This window comes from Cupressus sempervirens, chromosome 5 (assembly GCF_028749045.1).
Source record: "Cupressus sempervirens isolate cs-2001-9-10 chromosome 5, ASM2874904v1, whole genome shotgun sequence".
NCBI lineage: Eukaryota > Viridiplantae > Streptophyta > Pinopsida > Cupressales > Cupressaceae > Cupressus > Cupressus sempervirens.
In genome coordinates, this window is record NC_143122.1 from 139,053,823 (window position 1) to 139,071,813 (window position 17,991).

At 35.6% G+C, this 17,991-nt stretch overlaps 1 protein-coding gene across 1 annotated transcript in view; it reads right to left on the minus strand.

The window, feature by feature from the left end:
• Nucleotides 1-17,991, minus strand: part of LOC149554881 (putative phosphoribosylformylglycinamidine synthase, chloroplastic/mitochondrial) — a 308,229-nt gene that overhangs the window by 167,098 nt on the left and 123,140 nt on the right. The window contains exons 12-13 of the mRNA XM_089828894.1: nucleotides 7,035-7,154; nucleotides 6,807-6,878 (exon numbers count right to left, since the gene is read on the minus strand). Coding sequence (XP_089685020.1) covers nucleotides 6,807-6,878; nucleotides 7,035-7,154 — 192 coding nt within the window. The remainder of the gene's footprint in view (nucleotides 1-6,806; nucleotides 6,879-7,034; nucleotides 7,155-17,991) is intronic.

The window sequence follows — 17,991 nt, forward strand, 5'->3', positions numbered from 1 at the left end:
TTTTCAATCTGCAAACATGTGATTTCTTCTCATGACTCACAAACCCTCTAACTGCTCAATAAATACCTCTTGTTCAATTACACCATTCAAGAATGTCATCTTCACATTCATTTGCCATAATTTCCATCCCTTAAGTGTTGCAATAGCAATGATAGATCAGATAGTAGAATACAGAGCTACATTAGAAAAACCTCTTCATAATCTATGTCTTCTTTTTGAGAAAATGCTCTAGTTAAAAATCTAGCTTTATATTTTTCAACACTTCCATTAGTTGCATGTTTAACTTTTAACAGCCACTCAAAAGAAATGATCGATTTACTATTAGGCCTAGGAAGAATGTCCCAAACATCACTTTTGATGATAGATTAATACTCCTCCACCATGGCATCCATCCATACTTGTTTTGAAGCTTCCTTGAAACTAGAAGGCTTGGATTTAATAATATGACTCATCAAAGCAACATATCCTGTAAACTTATTAGGTAGCTTACTTTCTCTTAAAGTACCATGAGGAGCTACATATTTTACAGCATCTTGCATACCATGCCTGGCCCACAAAGGTCTCTTCTTATTAAATGACGCATTAGTTCATCCTGTAGAGGAATCTACGGGATCAACTAAATCAATAGGATCTTCTAAATCAGGAGTCTCCCTTTGAATCTCAAAAGGGCAAAGAGCAGCAATATCCATATCTTGAGAAGTCTTGTGATTTTTTCTGTCAATTTTCATACTAGCCTCTTTAGATCGTTTCCAAGCTACATCTTCTTCAAATGAAATATCTCTGCTGATTTCTATCTGCTTTCAATGTAGGCCCTATAAGATTTTGATGATTCACTATAACCAACAACAAAAACCCTTCTTGCTTGAACACTCTAACTTAGACCTTTTATCTTTGGGTACATGAATATAAACTAGACAGCCAGAAAATCTGAGATGACTAACTTTTGGTTTAATGCATGTGAATGCTCCTTAAGGAGTTATATTGTCTAGAATTTGATGTGGACTACAATTTTGAACATAAACAATTCTCTTGCAAGCTTCTACCCAGAGAAAGGTCCGAATAACTTGATCATGAATCATGGCTTTCGCTACCTACACAATATACATGTTCTCTCTTTCTGCAACTCCATTTTTTTGTGGATTATAAGGGACACAAAACTCTCTCTTAATCGCTACCTATGCAATATGCATGTTCTTTCTTTCTGCAACTCTATTGTTTTGTGAATTAAAAGGAACACAAAACTCTCTCTTAATTCCAACTTCAATGCAGAAATTATGAGATGTATTAGAAGAATGTTCATCCCCATTATCAAACCTTAAAACTTTGATTCTCTTTTAAAAAGAATTCTCTACTTGAACTTTGAACTCTTTAAACTTAGAACATGCTTCATTAGAATCTTTAGTTTTTAGAAAATAAATCAAGGTTTTGCGTTAGAAGTCATCAATAAAAGTAACATCGTACCAAAGACCACTTACTGAAGCAACAAACATAGGACAATAGAAGACAAAATGGATCGGCTGTAAGATTTCTTTTGTTCTACTTTCACTAGACTGGAAAAGGACTTTTAGTGTTCTTACCTAAAGCACAACCTCACCAAACACCCACATGATCTTTGATTGAGCATTGGAAGAGCAACTACCATCTTCTTCATGGAGGAAAGATTTCTTAAACTTAGATGAGTGAATCTTGAACATTACTTGAAAGTGCTGATATGAATAATAAACCCTCCAAATTCTCACTTGATTCACCATGAGGGAGTATTTTAAACATTTGTACCAGCAACTTGATGCTCGGGTCCTGTAGAACAATCTCTAGCAAAATGACCATGCTTGCCACATTTGAAGCATTGAATCCTTGAGAGATTCTTCTTCTTCATAGATTTGGGGTCTGAATTAGAATTCTTATCTTTGTACCTCTTGAGATTTCCTTTCCTTCCTTTCCTTTAAAATATTATTGGTAGCACGGGCATGATCTTCTTCATGGTGACATTTTTGCCCATTTCTTCTTGCCTCAAATCTCATTCCTCTAGAATGCAATTTGCTCTCAAAAGATAAAACTTAGACAGTTTGTCTCTTCCACTAATCCCTTTAATCAAAGATTCCCAAGAGTGAGGAAGGCTATTTATGGCCAACATAACCAGGTCTTTGTTCTCAAATGATTCTCCAGTTGCATTTAGTTGATCATTCAATTTTGTAATCTTCATAAAAAAGACAACAAATTCTCCTCTACCTATTTTAATATGAAGGGAGTCGATGTCTCAAGGCTAGACCTCTGCTGGTTTTGTTGAATTCATACAAGTTCTTAACAGTCTCAAACATTTTTTTAGCTGAATTCAACATAGATATAACAGGCACAAGATGATCCTTTACAGAATCAACCAACATCTTCCTTGTCATAATGTTTATATTTTTCCATTGAAGCTCAACTACATTAGTAGTCACATGGTTCAAAAGATCATTTTCTCCAAAAGCAACGAGGACCCTTAATTTCCATGAAGTAAAGTTGGGTGCACCAAATATCCTATCTTCACCTTTGAGTCCATTTGCCATTGTTGGAAGCTAAATCAAGCAAACTAAAAGTCGAGCAAAGAATAACTTGAAGCGTAAAAAAATTCAAGTTCTAGATCATTTCCTTAGACCCACTTTGCTACCATGTTAGATTTTGAACCAGAAAGGCAAATAAACAAAATCTAAAACACAAAAAATACACAAGAACATATAACAATGATTTATACTTGGAAAACCCAGCCACACGAAAAATTGATCCTTCATTGAGAGCTCAAAACTCTTAAAACAATGTTTTGAAGCTAATGAGAATATAATATAACCAGTGATTGTTAACTCTTAACAATCAAGTAGTATACCTTTAATAATTTGATCAACACCTCCTGAGAATTTACAAAATATACGACAGATTATGAATCTCGTAGATACTACAACAAAAAAAACTTTGTTTTCCACACTACACTAATAAACAAACACTGTAAGTTTTTAGAATAATCATCGCACATACTAAGGAACAATACTTTAATACATGCCGTATTAAAAATCTATGACCCGGACATTAAACGAGTAGCATCTAGTACACACAATGAATCAATACAGTTATGTGCAATGCCCTACGAATCCCCAATAGACACAAGCGTGTGTGGAACACATTAACACATCATTATGAATCCAATATGATCATCAGCTCAATTAGCTCCTGCTCGGAATAAGTGAAACACAATAACAATATTTATTAATAAGAGAAAGTCATCATGCATGTGAACAGGGAATCCAGCTAAGCTTAACGCCCAACAACTCTGGCACACAATCTTCATTAAAACCTAGTGGTGCCAGTTATGAAAAGAGACGATTCACTTTCAAAATATGCAGTCTCTCTAAATCAATCACCATCAACTGAAGATGCACCCACAATAGCAAATACTGTAGCAGCGATAAAACAATTGAAGTAGAGATACAAGCACAAAGCTGAAAACCATCATAGTACAAAGCTGAGAAAGATAGAAGACCATAAATACAAGTGAACAAACCAAGGAAGGATAACACAGATCAGCTTAGTCTATCCATTCTAACCAAGCCTAAGAACAAAGTAAACAAGATGCCCATCACACGTACAAATGATTTCTCCTGCTACTATCAAAAAATTATCACACCCTTTTAGCAAACATGTTATCATTTATGTTTCATGAAGTCTCTCAACATTACAAACACAATGGATACACCTGTATGTGTTGATAACAAATCTTTATCACAAATTCTCACAGTGTAATAGCATCATGGATTCACTCAACATGATGTTTACCCGGACAGTCAACGAGTAGAATCTAGTGCACACAATTAATCAACGGCAATTATGAGTAATGCCCTTTGAATCTTCACAAGACACGAGGGTGTGTGGAACACAAACACACATCATATTGAATCACACACAATCATCAGCTCAACTGCCTCATGTTCTAAATAAGGCAAACAATTTAAAATATCTGATAATAAGAGAAAGTCATCATCCGTGTGAACGGGGAATCCAGCTAAGCTTAATGTCAAACAACTCTTGCACGGAATCTTCATTAAAACTTAGTTGTGACAGTTATGAAAAGAGTTAATTCACTTTCAAAATATGCAAAGTCTCTAAATCAATGACCATTGACAGAAGATACACCCACTATAGCAAATAATGTAGCAGCAATAAAACAACTGTAATACAGATATAAGCACAAAGTTGAAAACCAACATAGTACTAAGCTAAGAAAGAAATAAGATTATCAATACAGAAAACAAACTAAGGAAGGACAACAAAGATCATCTCAATGTATCCATTATGACCAAGCTTGAAAACAAAGCAAATCAGATGTCCATCGCAGGTACAAATGATTTCTCCAGCTGCTATCAAAACATTAACACTCTCTCTTAGTAGAGGTGATATCAATTATGTGTCATTGAGTCTCTCAACATTACAAACATCATGACTACAACTATATGTGTTAATAACAAAACTTTATAACGAAATCTCATAACGTAGTAGTATCATGGATTCACTCAACATGATGTTAATCATAGCTACTCCCATGTGTGAAATAACACAAGCTCCCATCACAGAAATAGTTAAGATTATGTTGTCATTAAGTCTCACAACATTAGAAACACAATGGATACATCCATTAGTATTAATAACAAAACTCTATCACGAATTCTCTCGACATGAGAGATCATGGATTCACTCAAATAATGTTTAATGTGGCTACTCCCATGTGTGAAATAACGGAAGCTCTCATTGTGATGTTGTCATGTAGTCTCTCAACGTGCAATTCATTATTGCTACTCCCACCAGTGGAATGAGCAACATGGGCTTTCACTTCAAATTTCTCTGTCTCAAAGAAAGATGCATTACAAGGGCTTCGCCTCGAATTCTCCATCATAGAGAAAAATGCATTACAAGGGTTTTCACCTCAAATTTTCCCATCCCACAGAAAATATATTACAACATGAAATAAGAATCACTGAAGCTGAGACTCTCTCTCAGTAAGAGCATCATTCTCCACGATAGCAAACTCATCTTGAAACTAAGAATAGTACACTCTAAGAAGTGGCTTGTTGAGAATATCAATTTTCTACTCATCCATGCAAACGTACTTGAGATCAATGGCTTTCCTTTGAACCATCTCTTAAATAATGATGCTTGATCTCCACATGCTTCGTTCTATCATGAAAAATAGGATTAACTAAAAGCTTCACATAGCTTTCATTGTCATAAAGAATTACATTTGGTTCCAAAGGCTGCCTAAACAGTCCTGCAAAAGGCTTCTGAAGCCACCCTTCTCTTGTTGCCACACAAGTTGAAACATATTCAGATTTTGTTGTACTTTAAGCCATGCCTAACTATTTCCTACTCAACCAAGAAATCATAACTAAACTCGTGTTGAAGGTTTTGCAAATGGGGTTTCAAGCAAAGTAGGATTAACCATGGAGGAAACTCCATAGCTAAGCATGCCCGAGCTAGAGTAGTATTGGGATGGGTAACCTCTCGGGAAGTTCCAGTACTTCACCTCTATGAGCATCACATAATGTAATTATTGCTAAGTGTTCTATTCATTCTCATGAGAGATGGGTTGATGTATAGCACTACTCATGAAACATGGGTCAATGAGTTTGACTAAAAAAATACACATTGAATCCTGATAACAATATCAAAATTTGACTTGCGATGAAAATATCTCTTACTTATCAATTGATGAGCTTAAGGAGCTTTCTAACGAATGGTTCATAGGGCACAACATTTGTTAAAGGTTTTGCAATTGCGGTTGCAAGCAAAGTGGTTTTAACAAGAAATTCTCAGTGCTTCACCTCTATGAGCATCACCTAGATACGATGAGTGCTAAATGTTACATTCATGCTCATGAGATGGGTTCGTGTGTACCACTATTCATGAAACATCGGTCAATGAGTTTGACTCAAAAACCTACACAATTGAATCCTAATAGCAATACCACAATTTGACTTGCTGTGGAAAATATCTACTACTTATCAATTGATGAGCTTAAGGGACTTTCTAATGAATGGTTGGTACAGCACAACATGTGTTCAAGGTTTTGGAAATGGTGTTGCAATTAGAGTTTAACCATGGAGGAAACTTCATAGTTAAGCGCATTCAAGCTAGAGTAGTATTAGAATGGAAAATCTCAATTGGTATTTGCCACACTTCTTTTCATGATGTTTTGAGCTAATAGCATATGGGATGTTGATAACAAATTGTTCTTTTTCCAGTAGAGACCATATTTAGTTTTATAGTATATACCAGAATTGCTTCATATTCAGGCTATGCATTAACCTGGTTATGTAAATTGTTTTATATTTGTCTCTCTACTCAAGAGGATTTGAAGCTTTTTATATTCAGGCTACGCATTAACCTGGTTATGTAAATTGTTTTATATTTGTCTCTCTACTCAAGAGGATTTGAAGCTTTGTATGTTTTTTCACCTGGTTATAAATTTTAGTGTAAAAGATTTGTTCTCTGTAACAACAAATCATCAGAAAGGCAAAAAGCAAGGTACCTAATTTTCAAGTTGGAATAGAATATTGAAAAGATAGAACTCCTCACCTAAGTCCAAACCATACAATCAAAAGCTTAAAGGTAAACCAAGTGTGGATGCACTAGAATAGCATGTCAATTGTTTATTTCCTTCAAAATTCATTAAAAGACAAGACCACATGCACAACAAAGTTTTACTTAAACCGACATCAAGTTAGCTACAGGAACTTTAAAATTGTGATTTGACACCAAAAATGAAACTCTGAAAGCTATACCTGCAAGGGAGATGCCAAATTTGATGGATATGAAAAAGAAAGATCCTCCCATGGAGCGTTAGAGCCTTCAATCTACAAATAAGATTAAATGAATACAAAAACATGAGACAAGAGAAAAAATATCGTAAACATTAACAATGAGAGGAAAACACTGGTAAAGATGGTCTGAAAAACGGTCATAAGAGAATAGCCAAACATTCATAGATAAGGAAAAATTGACAAACAAACCTGTAGATTTCCAACACAGTAACCAGCAGTTGCAGCAACAACAATGGACCCTATCCCAGTTGCATGGGTATCCCGTATGCGTCCTCCTGCACCAGTTTCTGCTCCTGGGAAAGGAGCTACCTGATATTTCAATACAAATCATCAAATCTTTTCCAGAATCTACAGGGAAGTGAACAGACCCCTTGTACATTGTAAGATGCGGTACATTGCAAGACTCAGTAAATATATGACAAAGATTTTGTCAGATATGCATTTATTAACAAGCTATGCCAATTTTCAAAGCTTTACAATATTCATATTCTAAACCAATCAAAATGGTCAGAAGAAAAATTCATATACACAATGTAGTACCTAAACCAACCAGCACATTCAATTATATTTCCAAGAGAAAAATGAACACCTTCATAATTTGGATTAATGAATTAACCCTGTCTCAAATTCTAAATACATTAGATTTTTATCCTAGTTAATCAAAAACTATTAATGTTTTAATCTTTTGCTACATTAAAATGAGCATATAACAATTAAAAAGCAGGCTGGCAAGCTAACTTCCTTTACAATATGATTGCAAGTGAAGCATTGATAAGTGCCTTATTTGAATCAAGTTTCATTGAGGTAAAGGAACTTTACCTAGCACATGATATTTGCGCTAAATTAAAGAAGTTATATGAAGATGATGAATATACAAAGAAAACAAATCGACAGAATTAGAGAATGCTAGAATGGAAGAAGATGAGACTATTAGGGTCCGTTTGGTTCCTGGAAGATGACAGGAATTGGTTTTTTCAAAATCCGGATTTGAAAATTTTTGCGTTTGTTTCAAAATTGGCAAAATGGAATTATGGACTTCCAATTTTGCCTCAAAACTAGGTTTTCCAACTTCCTACTAGCAAGTAGGAATTGAAAATCAAAACCTGGTTTTTTTTTTTAAGGAGTTTAAAAACAATAGATTTGACTACTTTTTGAAATTTTCCTTCAACTCCAAGCTCACGCATAAAAATGTGTCTTCACACACATCTTCCGAATGAAACAAATGGTTTAAGTAAAATCCCAAAAATCGGAATGAAGATTTGCAAAACCTTGATTTGGCTAAACCAAGGTTTGTAGAAATCCCAGTTTTCTAAATTCCACTAACCAAACGGACCCTTAGAGCATATGTAAAAAGGATTACTGAAATTGCAAAAGAAATGCAGAGCACATGAGGAACTATTACAAAAGATGGAGTTGCCTAGGAAGAACAAGGTAAATGCAATTGAAGAAGTCATTCCTCTCATCAAAGGTTTCAAGAGTGAAATGTTAATTGGTAAGTTACAAGCTTTTGAAATTGGAAGAATGAAAGATTCTTTGCTGAGAATTGAGACTGCATTTAGAGCTAGAGCACATAAGGATAAAAGAGTACTAACCAAGAGTGCAAGAACCGGTCGCAGAAACCTTGGAGAATATGCAAGTGAATGGGCAGAAATTCAAAAATGATAAAGGAGGATGGACTTGAAGCCTTGATTGCAAAAAGAGAGAAAAGAGGTAGAAGAGTATACAAAGGTAAGTTGCCCATGCATTGTTATAACTATACTAAAACTGGTCATTTTGCAGGAAGATGTCCTACAAGAGAGCCATAGGTTAAACCTAGACCTTACAAGTCAAAATTTCCTAAAGAATGTTTTAGCGATGATGAGATTGAGATAAAGGATATTAATTTTGAGGACAGTGATAATGAGGATGAAATAGGATTTGTTGCTATCAAAAATAAAAGTCCTATTAAAGATGAAAAAGCACTTGTTTCACATGTGAGAAAAAGAGAACAAACAGTGGATGTTGACATAATGTCCCCATTTTAGCATGTTACTGTAGCAGGACTTGGTCAGTTCATTATTGTGACCCTCGTGAGCTAAGAGATTGATTTGAGGGTCTTTGTTGGTAGACTTGCTATTTATAGGAAGTCAATAATGACCGTTTACTATTTTGAGTAGTGCAGTGGAGGTACCTAGTGTTTGGCCTCATTAGCATTTTATGGGGTCAATTTATGAAGTTCATGTTATAAGTTGTTTATTAAGTCACTCTCAATAAATGACTTTATCATTTAAGTATTATAATTTAAAAATGTGAGCAAGAAGAATCTTAAGTGAAAATTGTGTTGGAGAAGCCACAATTCACTTCATGTTATAAAAAAGAGTTCATTCTCTTGGCTATTGATTTTATTACTTGGTGAATTTGCTGAAGATTTTCTACAAGGATTTATGAGGAATGATTCCTCTCTGTTGGCATTTTGAATCACTGAATGATTGTGGAGAATTGTGCTTTGAGATCTGGGATTTATTTCCAATTATATTAAAGGTAATTTAGGTGTTGTTCAATACCAAAATTATTAAGTTTTGCTGAAGATTAATCTGGGGTTTGGATGCCAACCACTTTGTCTTCTTGGCACGAGTTTGTAGCTGGTTATTAATGCCATTGCTAGCCGTTTTTGTTGTGTAAGAAGAGCTGTGATTTATATTAGGTTTGGTGTGTATTTAGTTTGCCTTCATAACTGTTTCTTAATGTGACTTTCAAGGTGACTTTGCTGCTGTACATTGGCGTCTACAGCCTACAACGCCTAGACCATTATTGGCAGCCAATTTCCTAGCACAGGATGTGGACTTGAGGCAGCAGCCTTGCATATATTCTAGCTGTGTGGGTTTTGCTTAATGTAGCATACGATTAGGTGTTTTTAGTTGTTTTTCATGTTTTGGAATAATTTGGGACCTTTACCAAGTCCTAGAGGTTCAAAATTGATAAAATTATAAAAGTTGCACTTTTTGTGCAAAATTACTAAATTTCAAACATTGTAAAAGTTGCTTAAAATTGCAACTTCATTGTAAAGGGGTTGTAACTATTCAAATAACGGTTATAACCGTTGGGATGGATGTAAAAAGTATATATACCTCATTTGTAAGGTCACAAAGGGCAGATTGTACGGATTGGGAGAAATTGCAATAAAGATTTCTAGTTTTGAAGCCAAATTTACTAGTTTTCTGTATTTTGTCCATACTGTACAGATTGGCAAGCATGATCAGATGATTGGATGAGTAGGAGTTGTGTTTAACCCATAGTTCCAAGAATCACAGCGATTCATGCGATTCACATGATTCGGCGATTCGATTCAAGCCAAAAAAAATTTTGTGAATTGGTGAATCGAATCAGCGATAAAGGGTTTATGAAATAAGTTGCTCATTAAATTTCAAGGGTTTTTTTAATTTGCCGATTCGTGGGCGATTCGATTCTGATTCATGGCTGATTCAAGATTCGATTCAGCCTTGCCAATTCCGATCCGATTCCAATTCTTGAAACTTTGGTTTAACCTTTCCACTGCTTTTGGTTTCATCTCTTTGTGTTGAGTATATGTTCAAGTTATCTCAGTTTTTGTATAGGAAGGTTTAGTATTGCAGGAATTTTGAGTAGTTTTCAAAAATGGACCTCTAACTGTGACTCCCATGGTTGGTTTCCAATGGCCTCTTCGGGAATGGCAGGGGTCCTCTTAGATATTCCAAGGTTTCAAGGCTGGGTAAGTTGTTTTGTTATTTTTCCTAACCACCCCTAGGTCAAGTACCTATGTGGATTTGACCTTGTGAGGAGCAATGTGTGTTGTAACAGGAGGAAGAAATCAGTTGAACAATTGAGAGTCTGGATTTGAGTTTGAATGAGAGGAAAAGACAATTCTGAGTAATGGGTTTGATTCCATGACCCCATTTCCCTATAGTTGGTTTGTAAACCAAGCCTAATTAGGCCTATTAGGACTGAGTTGCATTGTAAAGGAAAGGGAGCTGGAGTGGAGATGAGACCTATAGCTTAGGAATCGGATGTAACTTTGAAAAGGGTATCTGGAACCCTTATTTGTTTGTAGACTTGTTTGGGACTTTGGAAAGTTAAACCCCAAAACCCTCTTGAGGAGACCTCATAGAGTCCACTAGGTGAAGTTGGCTTTGATGCATTGTAGGACTGTGGGAATCAAACCAGTGACATATTTTGTGTTGTGTGGACATCCTAAATCCATTTCATGCTGTGGGATCATTGGAGTAATCCATTTGTGAGATTTTCTCATTTTGGCCTAGTTGATGGGTTAGGACCTAAAACCATATTTTGTATGAACTTTGTTCCAAAAATATGGATGCATGGAGGAGTTGATAACTTTGTTTTCCAGCATAGTTGAAGGATCTGGACTTGCTATAACCTTGTGCTAAGTTTAGAGGTCTGACAAATTGTTGTTTTTTGATAGAATGGGTAAGCCCATTTTCACATTTCTAATTGTGTACTCTGCATCACTATGAAGGAAGAACTTGAACAAATTGAAGAGAACTATACATGGCAATTAGTCCTTGGGCCTAAAGACAAAAATGTTATAGGAACAAAATCGATATTCAGAAACAAAATGAATGAGCAAGGAGAAGTGGAAACAAAGCAAGACTAGTATGTAAAGGCAAAACAAGAAGGTACTGATTTTGAAGAAAGCTTTGCCCCTATAGCAAGTTTAAAAGCAGTTAGATTATTTTTAGCATATGCAACTAACAAGAATTTCAAACTGCATAAGATGGATGTCAAATCAGCTTTCTTGAATGGAGAACTAGAAGAAGTTTGCATTGAGCAGCCTAATGCATTTTCATCGACAGCAAAAAGACATGGTATGTAAGTTGAAGAAATCACTTTATGGATTGAAACAAGCACCTAGAGCTTGGTGTGTGAGGTTGGAAAAACACCTGCTAAAATTGGGATTCAAGAAGGTTAGTGCAGATAGTAATCTATACTGAAGAATTAATTCAGATGGATTATTGATTATTGAGGTATTTGTGGATGACATAATTTTTGGAGAATATGATGAGGTGAATAATAAATTTTCTGATGAAATGAAAGGAGAAATTGAGATGTCTATTATAGGTGAAATGAAATATTTTTTCGATTGCAAATAACTCAAAGTAAAGGTTGGCATCTTTATATCTCAAACTAAGTACCTTAAGGAATTGTTAAATAAGATTGGGTATGAAAAATTGCAAACCAATTGGAACACCTATGGTTGATGGATTACACCATTTGACTCATACGAGGCCTCATATAGCTAGTGCTTTTGGTATTGTGGCAAGATATTAGGTAGATCCTAAGGAAGTAAATCTTGCAATAGTAAAAAGAATATTCAAATATTTGAAGGGAACCTTGGTATGATAGATCAAACGACTTTAGATTAGATGCCTATACTAATGTTGAATGGGGAAGAAATATTGATGACAAAAAAGGTACTAGTGGAGGAACATTTTTCCTTGGAAGATTTGTATCATGGTTGAGCAAGAAAAAAGATTGCATTTCACAATCTACAAAAAAAGCAGAATATGTAGGACCAACAAACAATTGCAATCAATTAATGTGGATTAAACAAGATGTTAATAAACATTAGTATAACATTTTTTGAACCTATAATCATGCATTGTGATAGTACAAGTACAATTAATATGTCCAAGAATACAATTTTACGCTCAAACTAAAAACATTGCAACTAAGAGCCATTTTCTAAAAGAGAGTCACAGAGAAGGAAATCAGATTGGAATGTGTGAGCACCAAAGGGAAGGTAGCAGATTCACTAAATCTTTGGCTAAAGACGCTCGCTAAGCATAGTTGGCTGCTAGTAAAATTTACTACACATTACACACTATCAAGCTTTTCACATTATCAATACTCATTCAAATTATTACAATAATAGATAAGCTTCTATTATTAGTTAATGGTTATCTATTTGTAATCTATTGTAAATATTAGAATGTTTATAATATTAGTTAGTCTATAGTTATCTATTAGCTTTCTTTAGCTTTCTTTTAGCTAGAATAGAAATTTACAATAGTTTCCTAAGGCAACATCATTTCATTCTTTTCTATGTATAGACCTCTCAGTCTCTCTTAATAACAAGCAAATATTTACCAATTACTTCGTAATATGGTATCAAAGCCAATAATATGGTATCAGAGCCAATTCTTTGATTTTTCGTCAAAAATATTATAATTTCTTGTTCGAAATTATCAAAACAATATTTTTCGAAATTATGTTTTGTGATATCTGCTTCTTACTGCCATTTTTCTGCAACTACCATCTGGTTTTTTTGCACAATTCTGCCATTTTAAGTGGGTTTTTTGCAATAGGGTCATTTTTGTTCAAAACCCTAACTTTTTGTGCCGAATCAAAAAAATTATAAATTCTTGATGGGGTTTTCAAGATCTCAACTGGGTTGTCTATTTTTTTGGCTGCCTCGATTTGTGTGCCTCAATTTTCGAGCCAACAGATCTAGAGACTGACAACATATTCTTTCTAGGTTTATCAAGCTCTCTTCTAGGTATCTATTCAAATTTTCTAGGTCTTCCATTGTTTTGCCTCGAAGTACGTGCCTTCATAGATTTCACACTTTTTCATTGAAAAACGTACTATGGCATCTCTCACTAATATTTTGCTCAAGAGCAATTCAAAATTCAATGGTTGGAAATATGGCACTTGGGAGCAGTGGTTAATAGCATTTTTTGAATATAGGAATACTGATCGGATTGTTTTGGGTGTTACACAGTGTCCGACTATCCCTAGTATTGATCAAGATACATGGGATCTGAATAATTAGGAGGCAGTGATGTTTCTCAAATTATCGGTAGGCTTTGTGAAGCATCTCAGTGATGCTTTTCAAATAATTCTAATGCCCTCCCTTAATGGTTGTTCTATCAATTAAACCAAATTATCCCCTAAACTTGACAAAAAAATCGTACTAAGAGACTTGGTGAGGATATTTGCAGCGTTGTCCTCATTGCAGACATATTGTAACATCATTGATCCATTTTTGACAAGTTGGTGGATGTACTAACAATCAAGGTCTACATGCTTTGTCCGTTCATGGACAACCAGATTCTTCACTAACTTCAAAACCCCATGATTATCATCGAACAAGGGAGTAGTCCTACTTAAGGCATATCCAAGTCGACAAGCATCCATCTAAGTCAAACTACCTCGCAAGCTATCTTAGTTGTTCATCTACATTCAGCTTCAACAAAGGAGAGTAAAACACATGTTGGTTCTCATTGGTCCATGTGACTGCACCTGTGCCCAAACTAAAAATATACCTAGTAGTTGTCTTTCAATCATCAACAAAACATCCCCAATCTGAGTCTATATAACCAATCAACAAAGGATCTTGACTTCTATTGTACAAAATGCAAAAATCAAGAGTACCCTTCACATATCGCAGCATACACTTCGCAGCAACCTGATGTTCAAGCTTAGGTGTTGGCATAAAGCAATAAAATTACCTTAGGGATTGTCATAAAGTGCTAAACTTAACTAACATAGCTATTGTCAAATCTAGTGGCAATGAGATAGACAAGGATTCCTACATGTTGCCTGAATGTTGACGCATTCTCTACTAGTGAATATGAAAATGCAAATATCTATCAGCCAAACTTATGCAAGGTAATAATGGAGAAGTCCCAATCTATCATGTCAAATATTTGCAACAAATTATGTCTGGCTTGCTCAACCAAATGTGTTGCAATGCCATTAATGATTAAGTCATTGACATAGATGACAAGAATAAGAATCTCACAACTAGCATGCTTGACATACAGATTAGAATCAAAAGGATTGCACTAAAACTCTACATAAATCAAATACTTTATCAATTTGGGTGCACCATGCATGAGGTGCTTGTTTGAGGCCATAGAGAGTTTTTACCAATTTGCAAATCTGATGTTCTTTACCTAAAACCTAAAAACCTAGAGTTTTGTCATGTCCCCTCCCTCTTTCACACTAGTTCTTTTGGCTCCTGGTTAACCTATCTCCACATCCGAAAAGATTAACGACATTACCTATAAGGATACCTACCAGTCACAGGGGAAGATTTGTATTAATGTTCGTCAACTAATGTCTTAAAGTACTTTAATAAAGTTACTTTATTTTTTATTAAGACATTCACTTTATAAAGTGACTTAAATGACTAGAAGACAAAATTGGTGTTTTATCCCACATCTCTTATTCCAACACTCTTCCATTACTTCGAGGTTATAAATAAGAGGCTTAGTCTTGGGAAAGACACAACGAATGAATATATGAAACTCTTCAAATCCTAATGGTCGCTTAATTTGTGATTGGATTCCTTCTAAGGACGAAATCCCTTATGGAAGGTTGGTGAGGCTAGACGCAAACCTAGCAATCACACATCAAATTTCCAGTATTTAGTTTGATTTTGTGGCTTTAAGTGTATGAAGGAAGTGGAGATGAATAGAAGGCAGGTTGGCTTAATACACAGAACACCAGCAGTGATCCAGGTTTGGGTGTCAAGCAGATAAGCTCTTCATATTATCCAAGGTAAAACATCACACCTAAAATAGCCGCCTTGACTTCCAGTTTCAACTACCTACATCTGTATTGCTATATTGTGGAGTATAGTTCTAGAAAAAATGGCAGAAGGAATTATCAGTCGGATATGGTCGTCAGTGGGAGCTACATCTGAACTCAGCTTGGGCCGCAGTATATCATGAACTAGCACACATTTACAGTGTATCATCTACAAGCCACCGTTGTCCAGATAGAAGGTCGGGTGTTATTACTGGCAAAGAAGAGACCCTGCACATCCCTAGTCTTCAGCATCAACTACAGGTGACGGAAGTTTGTGAGTAGTTGTGATACAGTTGGAACTGGCAACAGTGGCAACCGATAACTGATTCATTGCATTCAATAAATGATGGCGGATAGTGGATTCATATACATCTCAATCAGCTTCCAGCAAGGCGGCTCATCTTGAAATTGGGTCTATACCCAACAAACTTATTCTGTAACTTCACCTTCAGTATGTGATTTTCTTATTATATGCAATAAAAAGTCGTGTTATGCATAAGAGCTTTAATATTGGGGCCCACTGTCATAAAATATTAATGTATTGTTCTTGTTTGGCGACAAGCTTCATTGATTATCATAATTAGTTCACAACTGAATGGGGTTAAATAACAGGGTAATAGTACTGTAATAGATTGCTTGATATATTGATTTTACTCACAACTGTTTGACATAATTCCTGTAAGATTTAAATTCATTTTTTCTTATCAAATCTGACAAAAGAACATTACGAGGTTGTGTCCTATAAACCTCTTCTTGTAAATCACCATTAAGGAAAACAGTCTTGACATCTATCAGATGGATGCACCTACCAATCTAAGCTGAAAGGGCTAGGACAAGACAAATTTTACTTAGATTGGCAGTGGGAGCAAATTTCTCCTTATAGTCAATGCCCTCTTGCGAAAATCCTTTAGCACTAATTGTGTCTTGTACTTATGAAGTATGTCATCAACCTTATACTTGACCTTATAGAACCATCTACAACCAACGGGTTTCTTCCCTGGTGAAAGATTGAACAACATGCAAGGGTTATTTTTCATCAGACATTTATGTTCAGTTTTCAAAGCTTGTTCCCACTCTAGTATACCCTTAGCATCTAAATATGTATATTGTGAATATTGGCCATTATAGAAAAAATTGATTGTGGTATGTTGCTTTCTCTTATTTTGGGCAGATCTACCCTTAACTAACTCGTCATCATGAAGATCACCAATGGTCTTGGCTCACCACTTAGGCCTATTAGTAGAACAACCAACACCTGCTATAGTAGCAACAGTAGGAAAACACAACCTAGAATCACTGGATGTGGATCCTGATTAACCTACAGAGGGGCTAGTGTCACAATGTTAACTGAATCCCTCCCATCATGAGAACCGAACAGAAAATGAGCTTCCATTTGTGGAGGTTGATCCTTGGTGCTCGAGACTGGAGAAGGCTGAAATGGACCTTGGTCTTCATCAAACACCACATCAATCAACCGGCCAATAAGCCTTATGTGTATCACTGTATCTTTTGAAGATAAATTTCTAAGTCTCAGAATCTAATTTGCTATGCATGGCATCTAGAATCCAAACATATGTTGTAGAACCAAAAACCTTCACATGACTAATTCTAGGCTTTATTCCAAACCAAGCATCCACTAGAGTCATCTCTTAATAGCCTATATGGGAGACCATTCAGAAGATAAACTATTGTTAAGACTATCTTTGCCCAAAACTTCTTTGGAGCATTATGGGGCTCCAATATCAATTTAGCCATCTTAGTAATTGTTCGATTCCTATGCTCAACAACATCACTTTGTTGTAAAGTGTAAAGGACAGTAAATTGATGCTCAATTCTATGTAATGCACAGAAGTCGAAGAACTCAGATGAACAAAATTCTCCACAATTAATAGGCCTATTAGTGTAATAATTTGACAATTGGACTATTCTTCCACTAAGGTTTACGGGGCTTTCTAATGAATGGGTCATAAGGCACAACACTTGGTGAAGGTTTTGCAAATGGGGTTGCAAGCTTTGGGTTTAACCATAGAGGAAACTCCATAGTTAAGCGCGCTCAAGCTGGAGTAGTACTGGGATGGGTGACCTCCGGGGAAGTCCTGGTGCTTCACCCTTGTGAGCATCACCTAGATCCAATGAGTGGTAAGTGTTCCATTTGTTATCATGAGAGATGGATTCATGTTGAATCACTACTCATGAAACATGGGTCAATGAGTTTGACTCAAAAAAATCACACAGTTAAATCCTGATAACAATATCATAATTTGACTTGCTATAGAAATTATCTCCTACTTATCAATTGATGAGCTTAAGGGGCTTTCTAATGAATGGTTCATAAGGCACAACACTTGGTGAAGGTTTTGCAAATGGGGTTGCAAGCTTTGGGTTTAACCATGGAGGAAACTACGTAGTTAAGCACGCTCAAGCTGGAGTAGTACTGGGATGGGTGACCTCCCGAGAAGTCCCGATGCTTCACCCTTGTGAGCATCACCTAGATCCAATGAGTGCTAAGTGTTCCATTTATTCTCGTGAGGGATGGATTCATGTTGAATCACTACTCATGAAACATGGGTCAATG